This window comes from Canis aureus, chromosome 15, assembly GCF_053574225.1.
Source record: "Canis aureus isolate CA01 chromosome 15, VMU_Caureus_v.1.0, whole genome shotgun sequence".
NCBI lineage: Eukaryota > Metazoa > Chordata > Mammalia > Carnivora > Canidae > Canis > Canis aureus.
In genome coordinates, this window is record NC_135625.1 from 56899617 (window position 1) to 56918244 (window position 18628).

The following is an 18628-nucleotide window of genomic DNA, read 5'->3' on the forward strand; positions in this document are numbered from 1 at the left end:
TAACCAGTGTGGATGGTGCAGAAAGATTGAAAGAGAGAGGGGGCCTGAAAGTCATAGAAAGAGGTCTGGAGAAGGAGAAGAATAAGTAAGAGAGGGGGCGAGGAAGGAAAAAGGAATGAGAACTAGAGGGAGAGAGAGGAGAGAAAATAGATCAATGCACACTTAGGAGGGATCAAGGGTATATTTCAAAAAAAAAAAAAAAAGGGTATATTTCATGTCCTGATTGGTACAAGAGTGGTTCTCAATCTGGGACTGTTTTGACCTCAGCAGTCATCTGGCAATATCTGGAGACATTTTTAGCAGTCACAGTTGGTGGAGGTGAGGAGTACTAGAGGAAACTAGTGAATTAGAAGCCAGAGATGCTGGCAAATATCCTATAATGCACAGAATAATATCCTACAATGCCCTCTACAACAACAAAAAAAAATACACAGCCCAAAAGGATGGTAGCACCAGAGTGGAGAAACCCTGGGGTAAGGCAAGATATCTGGCTATTTGCAATCTGATAAAATCAACTTACTTAAAATAAGTGGTAGTCAATCTGAAAAAGATAATTGGTGGAAAAATGCAAGCATTAGCTCAGAGAGGAAGATTAAATCAATAGGACAATAGCGGTGGGGCTTACCTCCAAATTGCTTTTTCCAGTTGCAGGGGATCTTACATCTCTGGGTCTTCATGGTTTGCTTACACTCAGCTCCAGTCCGGGTGCCCTCCCGGGTGCCCAGGCCACAATCCCCACTGGTGGGCACACACACACTCCACTGCCATTCTCCACAGTCAGACTTCTTCACTTTTTTTTCTGGAAAGAAGAACGGAAAAACAGTCAACTTCTGGAAAACTCTCATTCCTATAACAAAGTTCATTCCAGAGCACCTTAACTGAGGGGTCTGTGCTTTTTGCTTGCATCTTCCCTGTCCAGTCAACAGGAGCACTTTGATGAGTGTTAACCAAATGACGAATCAAGAGAAGGGAGAAGGAAAGCTGAAGGAGATAGAACCAATACTAATGTAATTCTAGGTGCGAGGGGCTGTACCAGGGATTTAATGACATCTCCTTTTAGGAGCACACGCCTCTGTAGAAGATGTTCAAAAACAGTGAAACACGAAAAATAAGGAAACAGTCTATTGGAAGTCACGGTTGTCAGATTAGCATCTCATTGCAAGTCAATGTTCTTTTCTCTGTCTTGGAAATGGAATCGCATAAGCTAAATGTGGTGGATCACAGACATACACAGACTCCCAGCTCCACAGCCTACTATTTATGACACTGGGAGTGACACAGGGAAGATGCTGTATTGCTCTAAGCTTCAGTTTCCTCCTTTGCTAATGTAAGATAAAACAAAAATTCCTTGCAGGACTCTTTCTGAGGAAGAGCGGCAACCTAAAGTAAGACACCTGACTGCCCGTCAGTGTTTTGTACATGGTAGCTACTGATATGATCATTATGTTAATCGTCATCATATCTTAGGGCTTATGATGGATGGTGGGGGGGTGTCAGGGGTGTCACTTAGCTTCCTCTAAATACATGGAAAGAGGAAGAAAGGATGGGAAGAAGGAGGGAGGGAGGGAGGGAGGGAAGACAAAAATCAGGTAGTTGGATCAGATAGACATTAATCCATGAGCAGTCTTGCCTTCACAACCCTACAGCTTACCTGGCTTCTCTTTCTTTCCCGCTTCAGCAGTGTCCACAGCTGCCAAGATGAAAATGAATGCCAGGAAGGCAGCTGCAAATTTTCGACGCTGCTGCACGTACTGTTGGGACTGCATTCTAGGAAAAAACAGAGCAACAGAAGAAGGTGGTGTCATCCTAAGTCAGAGAGGTAGGCTGGTGGAACTCCTTAATGGAGGGCACCATTTTCCATTTCTGGAATAGATTTTTGGAAGATTTCTATCAGTGCTCTCAGGCTGAATCTATCTTTTCTCAACAATAGCCACTGAAGTAAGTGCATCTGCAATTAGTCAGATATTCACCGACAAAAATACAACGGTTCTCCATATAAGAACTTCACACACAATCATTTGCTTTGCTGAGTATGACTCAGGAATTAAGGAAGCAAAAGAATTTTCATGGCATGTTTTTTGAATGGACTCCTGCAGTTAATGTTGCTGACGGTGACACATGGTACTGTGTCGAGAACTACGGTCATCTTTGTAACAATCCCTAGAAACAACCTTGGTGTTGTAGTCCACATGGATAATTTGAATGACACAGCTAATGGATTATCTGGGCCAGCATATTATTTGCCTTTATCTTTAGATGTGTCATAATGACCAACATGTCTGACTTTTTTAAACGTTTCCTATAATCATGATTATTTTATCACCACTGTTCCATTATTCATTGGTCCACCAAAGAGTGAAGCAGAAGACAGAAGTACAGCTAACACACTGATTTATTTCAAACACGTGTGTAGCTCACATACAGTCCTGAAATCTTCTAAATTCTAGGATAAAGAGATTACACTCCCTCATAATTTAAAATCCTCCCCATTTTATATGAATCAATAATCCCAGATTACATTAGAAAAACTGTCCTAGTACTTGAAGTCACTCATGACAACTAATTGTCAACATGCTCACCCATGGTCATTAGCTCTGAGGATTTGTTTTTCCAGAAGAGTGATTTTATATTTCCTTGAGTGTGCACAACAAAACCTCACACACACAGACACACACACACACCCAAAAACACACAGGACTGAGATCATCTGGTTCTACAGTTTGTTTCTATAATTCAAAATCATCTATGAAAGGATATCCTTGTCTGCAAATTTGTCTCCCTCTCTGTGTCATGGGAATACTATCCCTTATTAGTGGTTTTTTTTTTTTTTTGATGACTTTGGATTCCATCGTATGAATGAAGCATATTTCATTTACTAATTAAAATGAGTATTTTGGTCATTTGGTCCTTTTGCTGACTCATAAGTCCTAATTAGCTACTCACCATCTCCATCACTCTCTAAACTCTAATACTGGATGCTCTGTTCATCCTCCTAATGCTGAATTTTTATAACTATACTTCACTAATGCTCACACAGAAATATTCCTATTGATTCTGAGACTTTTCCCGTGCCTTTCATTGGGCATGAATGATATGTAAAGCCAGTCTAGACTTCCTGGCTGGCAAGACTTCTTAGAGTTGACTACCCTGGTGCATCCATACTGATATATATTGCCATATATTTGAATATCATGTAAAATTATTAGGTGTAAAGTGAATCAAAGTGAAGTTCTCCTGTTGTTTTCTCCAAAGGCTGGCTGAGAACCTACTCTCAGTGACCACTTTAGAGGCAGTTTTTTTTTTCTTTTTTAAATATTTATTTATTTGAGAATGAGAGAGGGAGACTGCACACAAGTGTGTGAGTACAGGGAGAGGCAGAGAGAGAGAATTTTCGAGCAAACTCCCCGCTGAGCGCAGAGTTCAGTGCAGGGCTCAACCTCGGGATCCATGAGATCATAACCTGAGCCAAAACTAAGAGTTGGACGCTTAACCAGCTGAGCCACCCAGGAACCCTCATTTGAGTTTTCTCAAAGGGTAAATTAACTTTTCAATTCATAACTTTAAATGTATTTCTTTCCGAGTTAGAATTTGCTTTTACTTTTAACAATTACCTAGGAATACCTGAAGCATTTAGATACTGGATTAGAGTCCTTTGAGAATTCACCAGTTCCCACTGAGATAGCACAGCTCATGAGCAAACTTTCTGACCACACAATGGGCTGATCCTTGTAGGTTCTTGTAATATTTGCAGCAAGAGGAGAGGGCAGGAGCCCTTGGAGCCCCCCAGAAAACCACAGCCACACCGGCAGGCACAGTTATTAACAGAAAAGTGCTCTCACTGGCTCATTTTAACCTGGGCATTTCTAGTTTTACATTACTAAGTTCTTTTACATTTATTTTCAAAAAGCTTTCTCTTAAGTCAAATTCACTTCATTTCAAAGGAAAAAAAAAACCCATCCAGACCAGAATTTCCTAAGGATAAACTTGTTTTATTTAAGTCATGAAGTTACCTTACTCACCGAGTAAGCTGACAGGAAGGAAGCAGAGAGAGGAATTGGATGAAAATTGGGAGAGTTAGAATGGAAATGCAGCCATTCTGTTTCTGATATTAATTCAGAACAATTCAGAACCTTAAGAAGTGGGTGAATGGTGAATTTCAGTTTTAGATGCACTGAGGAAAAATGCACACAAGTAAGTCCACGTGTACAGGAAGTCTATCTGTGTAAAATATGCGATCGGCCATGGGGTGAGTTGGAGAATATCTTTCTTCTCATTTCCTTCGCCCCTACCTCCTATTCTGCTTGAGCCTATATTTTGATAGCTTAGATTCTTCTGGCTGGAGAAAATGAATAAAGATTATTTAATAGAGTAAGGGGTTTTAGAAAAGGGAGGATTGAAATTATCCCCAAATTCGAGTGTTCCCAAACAATGTCCAATTAGCACGCTGATGCCTGCTGCTGTAGTAAATACTTGAGTCTTCAGTACATGTGTAGCTGACAGTTCCCCTGCTTGTGGCATCTGCATAGCTGATTGTTTATTTGTCCTTAGCATCAAGTAAAGGCAAAAGTTCTCTCTGTATATAGTTTAACCCTGTCCACTCTCCAGCAGGGTGCGAGATGAACAGAGACAGACACATTGATCACAGCTCAGTTTTTGCACTGAGGGAAATCAAACAGTGGAAGAGGATGACTTGCCGAACCGGCTGTTCTTTTGAACCGTTTCCTTATTTTCACCTCCTCTAACTTCCATCTTTCGTTGTACTTGCCCTGATAGATTTAATTTCATAGGGTTTAATAGTCAAATAGAAGACTGCCATAGATGGATGGTGGTTTCTGGAAATTACTGTTGAGTTAATCTCCATCACTCATAAGTGTAAAGCTCAGAGATGAAAGGAAATTAAAGTGAAAGAAATTAAAGGAAAAGTGTTAGTTTATTAAATCCTCATCCCTTCCCTAGAGAAAAAGCTGACGAGAAGGGGAAAAAAGAAAAAAAGAGAGTTCCATTTCCCTTAGCATTTTAATAGGATCTGGAATTTTAAAAGGTGTTCAACCTCTGGTATAAACACAAGACAAGGATGCTAGAATCGAATTGGCCCCTTAGTGATCTATTTGGAAGGACAAACATGGGAACTGGAGGCAGAAGCTTTGGCTGAGGCTCCAGCTCCACCACCTAATTTTGGGAATGTCCTCAGGCAAAAACCAATCATTGGAACTTCTGTTTTGACACCTGCAAAGTGGGAGTGATTATAACTACTTGAGAGGCTTACTGTGAAAATGCAGATGTAGACAGAGAGCCAACCCAGAATATTAAGAAATGTATGATTAGTTGCTGAATAAAGTTAATTCACCCCTACACTCTTCTTACCACAAAGAAATATTCTCTTTAACTTTTTAAATTAAGATATATCAACATACAGCATTATATTAGTGTCAGGTGTACAACATAATGACTCAATATTTGTATTGCAAAACGATAATACTTCTTAATGAGAAATAACAGGCATCACACCTTGAACTATCTAGCATCATTCAAAAGCAAAAGACAAAAAAATGAAACCGAAAAGGAGAAAGAGATATGATTTGACTGTCAACTGAAGATTTGTTCAGCGTGATCAGGGCACAAATTCATTCTGCCTTTTGACTTCTTAGGTTAAAATAAACCTGAGGACCTTTATCCTCAGTATTTTCTTTGAAGTTCATGGAAGTCAAGAGGTTCCATGTTGAGAATCAGGGATCATATCAAGGCAATTTAACTTGTATGAAATGTGGGGAAAAAAAAATCTCACTTTGCAACTGTACTTTATGCCCTCGGGGTGGAGAAACCATTCCAATCCCCTTTTTCTGTTTTAAATACCTGGGCCAGGGCCCCAGTCCATAGCAGCTCCTTGGTAAACTTTCTGCTAGTGAAAAGTATCACTAAAACATGGCATCAGAGGAATTAATTTGCCAGCTCAACTGATTTTTCAGTCCTTTGTCTAAGCCAAGGGGATATGAAATTTACTGAGGAAGTTAGGCTGCAGACAACAGCCAGAATCTAAAGCAGTCATACATAATCAGTGCAGAATGTGTGTGTGTGTGTGTGTGTGTGTGTGTGTATACACACACATAACCAGGGTCATCAGTGAATGATGTGAAATGCTTCTGCATCATGTATTACACATCACTAGACCTTTCTAGACTTTGTCATCTATTTGTACAAACTCCTATGAAATCGTTTTTTTTTTACTTTTTATTGTAAAATCAAAAACACGAGGTACAGAAAACCACAGAAAGCAAATACATAACTTCGTAAATTATAAATTTTCCACTCCTATCCAAAGCCTTTAACATGCTCCCCATCCCCATCATAGCCCTGTACCCCCAACACTAATATGCAGTAATTGCCTCTGCACTTCTTGAGGGTTTTACTCAAGTGAGCTTCCTTTGACACATCTCATTTTAAAAACTGATGTCTTTTGAATTGCTCTTTATTACACAGGCTTATCCTCAAGCTCCTTTTTCCTTTTCTGGCTTTTCATTTTTTACAAGAACCAGGCCATTTAATCAGCAGTAGCCCACATTCTGGATTTCGATGATTGCAAATTCATGATGAATTTCAACATTCCTTTGTTTGGCTGCAAATAGGCAGCTGGATGCAGAGGCTTAATCAGACTCAGGTGTGATCCCTTTGGCAGGACTGTAAGTGGCACTGTGCTGTTTCACCAGGAGCTGCACAACGTTTGTGTTTGGCCCTTCTGTCATGCTAACAGCAATGGGCACTACTCCATGATTATCAGTAGGATATTATGGACTGAATATTCATATCCCCCCAAAACTTGTATATTGAAACCCTACCCTTCGTCATGCAGATGATACTAGGAGGCAATTAAGATCCAAGAAGTCATGAGGATGAGTTCTCATGAATGGGATCTGTGCCCTTATAAGAGTCACAGGGGAGTTTCCTTTCTGTCTCTGCCCTCTGCCATGTGAGGATACAATGAAAAGCTGGCAGTCTGTTACCCAGAGCCCCAGATCCTGGCACTCTGATCCTAGACTTCCAGCCTCCAGAGCTGTGAGAAATAATAATAAAAATCTGTCCTGAGTTTTGCTTTAAACCTTGTCCCTGGGTTTTAGTTTTGTTATCTACCAAGCTGCACCATCTATATTTATGGGAGGATTCGGGAAGATTCCAAAAATATCCTGATACCTCCTTCCTCCTGACATTAGCAAATTATTTCATTAAACATTTTGGGGACACCTGCCTTATGCCAGCCATTGGGCTATAGTCTCAGGATACATCAATGACAAGTGGTAAGTTTTATGCTTGTTCTCATGAAACTTGCACTCCAATAAAGTTTACACTGTCAAATAGCCAATTGTGGTTCACTATGTTCTGGTAACAACTATAAAATGTCATGAAGTGTAAGGGAAGGACAACAATTTTGCATTTCTCTTTCTTGAGGGTAAAGACAGGGATTCAGTTAAGGCCAAAGATTTAATTTCCTTTAAGTTCCGTATGAAGCAAACAAAACCACTAATGGTCAGATATTCTGTTATGGAGCATTAACTATTAATCACATTCCAATTATTGCAGTCTTAAAATTAAATGTCTCTGTTCTCTTATCAGAAGTGACCTCAGCTTGAGGGAGATTGTTCAGCTCGTTTTAGGAAGATATTCATTGAGTTAAACTTTTATTATACTATATGCAAGGACCTATTTTAAGTACTCTATAAATATTGACTTAGTTAATATTAACCAATACCTGGAATATCACAAATATTGGTTAACATTAACCAATACCTGTATCCATTTACTCAATTATTAAAAAAGTCTGTGTATGAAAGAGTTGCATCCTTTGTAGCATAAGCTGGTCTAGGCAGTGGTGGCAAGGAATTGAATTATATGGACCAGAGTACTGACCCTGTGGTGCTTACACTTAGGGGGTAAAGTTACAAGATACATGTTACAAGATAACATGTAAACAAAAAGGCAAGTAAATAAGTTCATAAATAAGACCATTTCTGACTGTGGTAAATTTTATGAACAAAGTAAAAAGGTGATGTGGGTTTGAAGAGGACTAGTTCGGTAGGTGGGTTATGGATGGCTTCTTCCATACGACTGAGAAAGAGCCAGAAAAATAAAGTATCTCTTACTGATATTTTGCAGCAAGGCCCCTAATTATCACTTTCACTACTCATCATTATCTTCTGAGATGGAACAGTCTTATGTTAGCCTCTAAGCTTTTCTAATTCTTCTGGAATTCAATAATCAGCCATCCAGTCCTCCTGACTGATCTTGTTCTCTCTACTCTGCTAAAATCAATGGGTCTACTGAAGGTTTGACCAACAACCAACAATTTCTAACTCCTATTGACTTACTAGTAAGCAGCCTAGTCAAACCTGAGATCTTACCAGTGTATAATCTATATGAATATCTAATCCCATATTTCAAAAAGTAAACCAACCAAATCATCGTGTTAGGAAATGTTTACCTTCCCCAAGAAAAATAATGACCAGCATTTATTTAATTTAAAACATGATATCTCCTGTTTTCTGACGTGGCAATATAGTAGGAAACCCATTTTTTACTAAAACCATGTAGCCTTCTCACCTCTGACCCCTATTAATCTTTACATGGATGTGTAGGTTTCTTGAAAATGGCTTTCTACTTCAAATTCAACTCTAAATACATAAAAACATTCAGGGATGAAAAAGAGGGAAAAATCAATCAACAGAAGCAAGCATTCAAAGGATTTCGATTTGGTTACCTTCCATAATATGACAGTGAAGTTATGTTTATTCAACTATTTTTTGGAGTCACGTGAGTTCAAAAGGGACTTGGGTTAGTTGTAGTATTCCTTTACTGTTTTCATTTGTCATAATCAAAAGTAAGTGGAAATCGACTTTTAGAATGTTCTAGTTTCCTCTTAATCCCTTTCGTATCCATCTGCTACAGCTTGATACAGAGGACTAAGTAAGGGCTTTATAGTAGGTCAGCCTTGAGTTAAGATCTCAGCTCTGGCTAGGTAATGAAGCACTACATTTAATTTCTCTGGAGCTTACTTTTTTTAGCTGTAGACATGGCTCTAAAGTCTGTCTCACCGTGTTTTGAGATGAGAGAGTATGCATGAAAAGTTAGCATCGCAGTACCTGGCACATGGCAGCCCCACAGTGCCTTCTGTCAGTAGGCTTTCTTAACTTCTGTTGCAGCCCCCTTTTTCCTTTATCCTTAACTGTACTAAGACAACAAATTGGCATTTGGGGTGGGATGTTCCTAGAATAGAATGGAAAACACTGAATTTTCACTGGGCACAAATGGCAGTCCAGTTCTCCTCATAGATGACTGTACTATCTTGTGATTTCTCTTGCAGCATGAAGTGGCCTTTCTTGCTTCCTTCTGATCTATATCCTACAAAGCCAAGGTGTAAACAGAATATCTAGAGCATCCCCAAATCTTTCTTTCTCACAGGAGTTCCTTTCCACCTGTGCTCACCCTCCTACACTCAACCCATGGGTCTCTTATTCTCTAAACTCAAAAATATTGTTTCAGTCAACTCATCTTTTGCTCCTGCTATCTCATGCAACCAGTTCTTTCCCACATCTCTCTACCTAGCAAACTCTTATCTCATCCTGAAGTTTCGCATATGGGATTTTCACCTTCAGAGAAGCCTTTGTCAAGGCAACATTGTCCTCTTTGTCTTTGGAGCTCACTGTGCCATGTCCATTTCACAAACTCTGCTCATTCACAAACCCTGAATGCTCAAAGGGCATATTACTGACTATGAACGGAAGCACAGAAAACTGAAAAACATCATGAGCCCACGACACCATTATATTTAATAACCATCACTTTATAAGGCCCCTTTAACTTTTTTTTTTACCATTACTAGCAACCGATTCTAACAGTCATTCCTTTCTTTAAAAATAAAATAAAATAAAATAAAATAAAATAAAATAAAATAAAATAAAATAAAATAAAATAAAAAATAAATAAATAAAACCAAAACAAAATGAAAACATACAATTACAGAATCCTAAAGCACAAAGCAAATGGAGAATAAAAATCTGTAGTCACTGAGCAGTTACTGGAGCTCAGGCTCCTCGCTAGCTAGTTGACTCACTCCCACACACCAGCCAGGAAGTAAATGCTCATCTCTGAAAAACTGCCAACAATACAAGCCATGAACCTTTTGAGGTCCTCTTAGAATGACTAACATTTAGAATACCCTCTACTGCTGAATTCTTTCAACAGCCTTAACATCAGGGATGCCTGGGTGGCTTGGTCAGTTAAGTGTCCAACTCTTGATCTCAGCTCAGGTCTTGATCTCAGGGTCATGAGTTCAAGCCCAGTGTTAGGCTCCACGCTGGGCATGGAGCCATGGAGCCTACTGGGGGGAAAACAAAAAAACCTTAACATCATAGCATAACTTTCAGTGTGTGCATGTGCATTTGTGTATATAACTGTGTGTACACAAACTGTATACATTTTCCTTCAGTAATCCATAAACCTTTTAAGGGACGAGACACTAACTTTTTGTTACATTCATTTATAAAGTTTATTTATTTTAATTTTTTTTTAATTTTTATTTATTCATGATAGGCACACAGTGAGAGAGAGAGAGAGGCAGAGACACAGGCAGAGGGAGAAGCAGGCTCCATGCACTGGGAGCCCGACGTGGGATTCGATCCTGGATCTCCAGGATCCCGCCCTGGGCCAAAGGCAGGCGCCAAACCGCTGCGCCACCCAGGGATCCCTCATTTATAAAGTTTAGAACAGTGTTTGACACACAGATGTTAGTGACATATTTTTTAACTGAATAGAATAACATAAATTAGAGAAAAATAAGAGAAAAAACAGCCCAGGGTCAAATATGATAACTCATTCCACTATCTAAAATTGCACTAATTTCACACATGCATGTTCCCTCACCTGGCGTTACTTTTTCCTTGGCACAAATTATTGTTGGACGTATTATATCTTTATTTTTGTTTGCCCATTATCCTCTCTCCCAAGACAGCAGACCTCTGGAGAACAGAATTAGGTGCTGGTCGCTGAGGTCATATTGGGGTGGGGAAAGCACACAGAAATGTAAAGACATCCCAGGCAGTGTTATCTAGTTGCAATAGTAACTAAAATACATGTTAATTCATGCGTTTCTTAAATAGCTCAGGACCTTTGATTTTAGAGTGGTTTATTATTATTTTTTTTTTTATTTAAGTCAGCTTTCTCCATCTTGCTTGTGAAATGCAAAGTATTCATAGAGGTAGTTTACTTCTAAGGGTACAAAGACAAAAGGTTAAACAAAAACACCATTGTAATCTTACCTTTCCACATTATACCTTTACTAAATAATGGTGATTTCTTCTGTCTCCTACATTTGAGAGAGATTTGTTTCTACGGAGAATTTAGTGGGTTTTTTAAAAAAAGATTTTATTTATTCATTTGAAAGAGAGAAGGAGAGAACATGAGCAGGAAAGAGAGGCAGAAGTCCATTGAAGAAGACTCCCCACTGAGCAGGGAGCCTGATGTGAGGCTCGATTCCAGGACCCTGGGATCATGACCTGAGCCAGAGGCAGATGCTTACCCTGCCTGAGCAGTGCCCTGGGAATTTAGTGTTTTAATTTTCCTTACTTACAGGTTCCCTTTATTTTCAATAACTCTTCTTCAAGTCTAAAATCATCATGTTGATTTATTCTCGAATGGTTTGATCATTGCCTCAGATTCCTAAAGTCTCACATAAATAAGCATTATGTTTATAATGAAGTCTGTTACTAAACAGCCCTTCATTTTGGCCTTGTTAAGCTGTCTTATTTAAATACTAAGCCTTGAAAAGAATACGTCCTAAGCGCATACATGCATAACCTCAGGTGTACTCTGCTCACAGCACAGAAGTAAATTCAACAGCGTTCCACCTTTGATTTTAACTAAGTGCATATCAATTAGATTGATAAAGTAGGGCATTCATTTAATTTTGCATAACTCAGTGTCTCAAATGCAGAGAACTTTCAGGTCAAAATATCCTTTATGGCATGGTGGCACCTGCTGGAGAAGTGTGATATTTAGGACATTTTTGTTATACGTCTATTTGCCAATTTTGAAAGCACCTGTGAAAGGCTGAGTCTATGCTGAGCATGGGAATATGAATATGAATATGATACAGCCCTTCCCCAAAAGAGTTCTAAAGGGGAGAAAAGGGAGACAAGTGAGTATGATGATTCACGGTGGCAAATATTAGGAAAAATTATACGCACGGTGTTATCTGAGTGTATAGGCCCAAGTACTAATTTTGCTTAGCAAGTCTGAATGAGGTAGAAGGTTGGAGCATTTTTTGAAAAACAAAACAAAAACAGTTGAAGCCTTCTAAGAAAATAAGGAAAGAAGGGAACTTCAGGCAGAAGAAAGCAAATGGGTGAAGATGTTTGTAATAATATTCAGGGGAAAAATGTGATTAGAATGTAGAGTACAGGGCAGCACGTAGCAGTGGATGGATCTCCAAAGGAGAAGCGGAAGTGAGTACATCCTAGGAGCTGTGAGAGAGGAAGATAGAGAAGCAAGGGAAGATCCCAGAGAGAAGGAAAGGCTGCTTGTTATACAAACATGGCTAAAACTATAGTTACCACGGAGGGGAGAGCCACCAATCAACAATCCATCCAGATACTCTACGTGATGGCTCTTTGGGTTGGGTTTTGTTGTTGCTACTTGTCAATTTATGGATCTTTCAGAGATTTCATTTTGTGGGATTTTTTACGAAGTTATTATCACTGAGAGTCAAGAACAAGATCCAAGACTCAAAAACCTCGCACACAGACGCGCGCACGCACGCACACACACACACACACATCCTTCTGATTTTCATTAGAAAAACAAAGTTGGGCTGAAGCAGTGATTTTTAGATTTTAGATTTTCATTAGAAAAACAAAGTTGGGCTGAAGCAGTGATTTTTAGATCACTGGTGTTTCCACAGAGAGACAGCGAAGGCTGGTGCAAGGCATTAAGGGCATCCTGAGCAGGTTTATTGAAAGCCTCCCATGTCCCTCACCTTTATCTCCCCTCTGGCTAGAGCAGTGATTTTTAGATTTTTAGATTTTTTAGATTTTTTAGATTTTTAGATTTTTTAGATTTTTTTAGATTTTTAGATTTTAGATTTTAGATTTTTTAGATTTTCATTAGAAAAACAAAGTTGGGCTGAAGCAGTGATTTTTAGATTACTGGTGTTTCCACAGAGAGACAGCGAAGGCTGGTGTAAGGCATTAAGGGCATCCTGAGCAGGTTTATTGAAAGCCTCCCATGTCCCTCACCTTTATCTCCCCTCTGGCTAGAGCAGTCCTTCTTTCACTACTTTCCTCATTGGTTTCCTTGTAAGTTTCACTAGTCAAAAATGAAAAATAAATTTAATAGTCACTGGCCTAGCCAATCTCAAGTCTATGCTGGGGAGGATACAATAACGCAAAACTTTTTGTTCAAAAAGCAGAACTGAACAGATGTACCACGTATGGTGATGTAAATATGAAATATATTTTGAGTATTCAAAATACCTTGCTTGTGGTATTAACAGGAATTTACATAATTTACAAATAGGAAGTTTACAAGTGTCTATTTCAACAGTTTCATACTTCACAAGAATTTGGTGTGATTTTATCCTCTTATCAAAGATCAAATGCATAGTCTAACAAGTATGATCGTAAGTATGAGGATAGTATAAAAGAAAGTCATATGGCAATAAAAATTGTTTTAATACTGTGGAAAGAGAAGAGGCTTTGGAGTCAGCAAGATTTTCTCCACAATGACTCCAAAAATATTCCATCAGTGATCCGAACAAAGTAGTCAATCTCTTACTCAGTATCCTCCTTTATGGAAACTTATTATGTAGGCTTACAATCTGTTTGAAGATTAAAATGAGGTAACAGATATAATATGACTGGCATCTCATGTGCTCCATCCATGGTAGCTCCTGTGGTTCTTAGAGGAAGATAGTTGGGGTGGAAGACAGCATATTTTTATGAAAGTTAACCAGGGACAGCTTAATAAACATAATGGCAATATGATCTTTTAAGATGGTTTGGAATATGATAAGTAAATCTGGAATACGAAGCATTCCAGTGGGAGAAACAGAACTGGCTAAAGCTCTACGTGAGAAATCAAGAAACCAATTTAAAGTAAACAGTTCAATGTAGAAGCTATAGTTTACTATATTTTGGTAGTAAAAAGAAGAAAGTACAGCGTAGATAAGCTGGAGTCACAGCAGGCAAAACTTTGAAATCCTAATTATTATCAATAAATATTTAGTGACCACCTACTAAATGCAATTATAGCCTATGTTATAATAATTATATAATATATAATATATAATATTATATATTGTATATTAATGTGTATTATAGGCTATGTTATAAGAGAGACACAGATGTGAGTTATATCTGATTTCACAAAACCTACTAGATTACTAACTCATTATGGAGACCAGAGCAATGAAAGTATATACCATATTTTGTGTGAGATATAAAAATGCTGTAACTGAAAGCAAATGTGTTTATGATAAAAGAAGTGTCTAATGTTCTTTCCAAAATCTTTTCTGAAAAAAAAAATCTCTTCTGAATAGTTAAAGAACACTTCTTAATTTGGGGCAGTAAAAATCCAAACAAAGTCATCTGTATTGACAAACTGAACTAATTTCTCAGTAGTACTAACACATCATAAATAAATGCCCCGTGTTGACTGGAAACAAAAATGTATACTTACTCAGACTCACTCAGCAAGCAACCACATGTTCTCTACCTTGATCTCAGCAGTGTTTTCATGGTCACACACATCTTGCAGAGATTTATTGCAACTTTCATGTTACTTTACCCCCCCCCCCAAAAAAAGGAATATAAAGTCTGTTTAGGTTAAATAAAAAAGCAATATCCACAAAGCAATCAAAGACCAGTTCATTCCAACCTTACACAATTCTCCCAGAGAATAAGAAAAATAAAGAATATTGATTAACTCATATTATGTGGCAGTATAACCTTCAGGTCAAGACCAGACCAGGAAAATGAGGAAGTAAAAAGAGCAGGACCTTCTTATGAACAGAAATGAAAAATTCCTCAACAAAATGCTACCAAAATCAATCAGGAATTACCAGTTTAGGTTTGTTCCCCAGAAAGCAAGGTGGATTTAACAGTCAAAAATCAAGCATCAGGCATACAATAAATTAAGAAGGAAAAAAAAGTATAAATCTCAGCTTCAATTTAATTTTAAAAAATTAAATTCATCAAGATCACTACCATATTTTCATGCTCTTCTAAACAGGTCAGTACAGCTTTTATTAACTACTGAGTTCAGGTGGGATCTTTAATAGCTGGTGGCTTTATTTGTTCAAATGAAGTGACTCAATTAAAAACATAACCAACAAAACAGCATGCAGATTTTCATGTTCACTAATATACTGTTAAGCAAATGAAAGTTATCTGACAATATCATATTGGATAGGTAAAGAATAAATATCCTATGGCTGTGTGAGGCAGAGAATTCTCAGGGCAGCAGTTAGCACCAACCCCAAGAAGCAGCTCTTCTACATTTGCCAAAGGGTCAAACACATAATGAAAGTGAGACCTTGAAGAAGGACCTAAATTTGTGGATCAGCCTGTCACAGATCATAAATCTACACTGGAAATGCAACTTTTACTTTTGATTGCAAAGAAATTACAGAAAATCATAACCCAATAAACCTTAATTGTATCTCAAAGGCTGCACCAGGTTTCTCAACTCAAGAACATAGAATTATCAAAGAGCCTGGAAGGAGCAAGATTCTACTCACAAATCAATGGAATTACCCCCAAAAGCTACCAGGAAGAATAAATGAGTTCAGTAATGCTGCAGAATACCAGATCAACATACAAATATCAATTATATGACTATATATTTGCAAGATATGTATCTATCAAAGGGTTTCAATCTAGAATATATAAAGAACATTTACAACTCAATAACAATAAGAAAATCCAATAAAAATGTGGGCAAAAGAATTGAACATTTTTAAAAGAAGATATACAAATGGCAAATAAGCACATGAAAAATGTTCGATGTTAATGGGAAAACCTCAGTGTGATACCCTATATACTCACTCACATGACTTAAAGGCTGACCCCAGCAAGTGTTAGAAAATGTTGAGTAAGTTTAACTCTCATAATCTTCTGATTGCAACCACTTTGGAAATCATTTTGGCAGTTTCTTAAGAATCCAAACATATACCTATCATACAAATTGACTACTCTACTATTAGGCATTTTCCCCAAACACTTGAAAGCTTGGGGCTACACAGAGACTTATATACAAATATTCATAGAGGCTTACTTTATTTATAACAGCCAAACTTGGGGGATCCCTGGGTGGCTCAGCAGTTTGGTGCCTGCCTTCAGCCCAGGGTATGATCCTGGAGTCCCGGGATCGAGTCCCACGTCAGACTCCCTGCAAGGAGCCTGCTTCTCCCTCTGCCTCTGTGTCTGCCTCCCCCCACCCCGTGTCTCTCATGAATATATAAAATCTTAAATAAATAAATAAATGCCAAACTTGGAAACAACTCCAATGTCCATCAACAAGTAAACTGGTAAATAAATTGTGGCTTACTTGTATTATCTGACTAAGCATAAATAAATAAAAGTTAACTGATACATGCAACATGTATGAATTTAAAAATATTGTGCTTAGATGTTATAAAAAAAATAATATGTACTGTACAACTGTATTTTCATAAGATTCTAGAAAATGCAAACTCATAAAGTGACAAAAAGATTATTACTTAAATATGGAATTTGGGAGCATTTGGAGGATGATGAGAGAAAGATTACAAAGAGGCATCAGGAAATTTTTGCAAGTGATAGATGCATTAATTATCTTAATTGTGATAATTTTGCAAGTTTCGATTTACATACATAAAAGTCATCAAATGAATAGATTAAATTTGTGAAGTTTGGGGTATATCAGTTAAATTCAATAAAGCTTTAAAACTGTTCATGCCAAAGAACTGTGAAGCAGGGCATAATCAAGATAGTCAACAGAAATAGATTCCAAGGAGTGCTTGGGTGGCTCAGTTGCTTAAGCACCTGACTCTTGATTTTGGCTCAAGTCATGATCTCAGGGTGGTGTGACAGAGCACCCTGCTAGGCTCTGTCCTCAGCAGGGAGTCAGCGTGGGATTCCTTCCCTCTCCCTCTCTTCTGCCCCTTCCCCTGCTCTCTCTCTCAAATAAATAAATAAATCTAAAAAAAGAAACAGATTCCAAGATGAAATAAATGTTGCCATTCACTGAGAACACTGTAGATAGGATAAATATTGTCAATGATTACAAGAAAAGATGGAAATACCACAATAATAAATGAGGAATCTTGGCAGAAAAAAGTGAGAACTGTAAAAAAGAAGGATCAAATGGACATTACAGAACTGAAAACTACATATGTAATGTTTGTTGGATGGGTTAATAAAATATTAGATATAGCAGAAGAGAGATTTACTGAACTTGAAAATAGAGCACTAGAAATTATCTGAACTAAGACACTGAGGTATAAATTAAAAAAAAAAAAAAAAAAAGAGGATGCCTGAGTGACTCACACAATTAAGTGTCTGTCTTCAGCTCATGTGACGATCTCAGTGTCCTAGGATGGAGCCCAGCATCAGGCTCTCTCCTCACCAAGGAGTCTGCTTCTCCCTTTGCCCTTCTCCCCTGCTCATGTTCTCTCTCTCTTGCTCTCAAATAAATAAAATCTTTTTTAAAAAAATAGTGCTTCAGTGTACTGTGAACCAGTATTAAATAATCTATCATACTCCAGTGAAAGAAACCCAGAAGTAGAGAAGAGAAAGAATGCAGCACCACAAGTATTTGAAGAAATAAGAAATAAGTATTATAAGAAATAAGAAGAAATAAGAATTCTATAGTCTGATTAAACATCAACCCACAGAAGAAGCTCAGCACACCCCAGGCATGAAGAAAATAAAATATGCCTCACATAGGCCCTTCATATTTAAACTGTTGAAAACAAAATTTAAAGGAACAAAACAAAAAGCCTTCCAAGCAACTGTGGAGGGAGGTATGTCATGTAAGCTAGAACAACAAGGATGACCTTTTCTTATTTAAACAAAGGAAACAAAAGACCATGGGACAACAAAAAATCACAAACTGTAATTGATATATTTTAAAACTAAAGGCAAATAAATATATTCTCAGGAAAAAAGCTGAAAAAATTAGGTGCTGGCAAATTTTCTTTATAATGAATTCTAAATGATGTTGTTCAAATTGAAGGGAATATTGTGTGGCTGTGTATGTATTATAGATGTTAAAATATATGTAATATGTAATTAGACCCCATATATATTTTATATACACATAATGTATTATAAATATCATATATTGTAAATAAATTGTTATAGGATTTATAGCATATGTAGAAGTAAAACAACAATTAATAAAAATGAAGGAAATGCAATTATACTGTTTTAAGAACTTTTGCATTTTACAAAAGTGATACAACATTCATTTTAAATAGAAAGTGATATGTCAAAGATACATATTTTGATTAATCCAAAATAGGAAAGGAGAAACAAAGGAACGAAGAACAGATGGTATAAAAAGAAATAACAAGATAGTATGTTTAAAACCACACAAATAATTGGAT

General features: G+C 37.5%; 1 protein-coding gene across 1 annotated transcript in view; it reads right to left on the minus strand.

Annotated features, from left to right (window-relative positions):
• Positions 1–18628, minus strand: part of PTN (pleiotrophin) — a 101707-nt gene that overhangs the window by 21862 nt on the left and 61217 nt on the right. The window contains exons 2-3 of the mRNA XM_077850065.1: positions 1652–1767; positions 626–799 (exon numbers count right to left, since the gene is read on the minus strand). Of these exons, the coding sequence (XP_077706191.1) occupies positions 626–799; positions 1652–1766 (289 nt within the window). The 5' untranslated portion in view covers position 1767. The remainder of the gene's footprint in view (positions 1–625; positions 800–1651; positions 1768–18628) is intronic.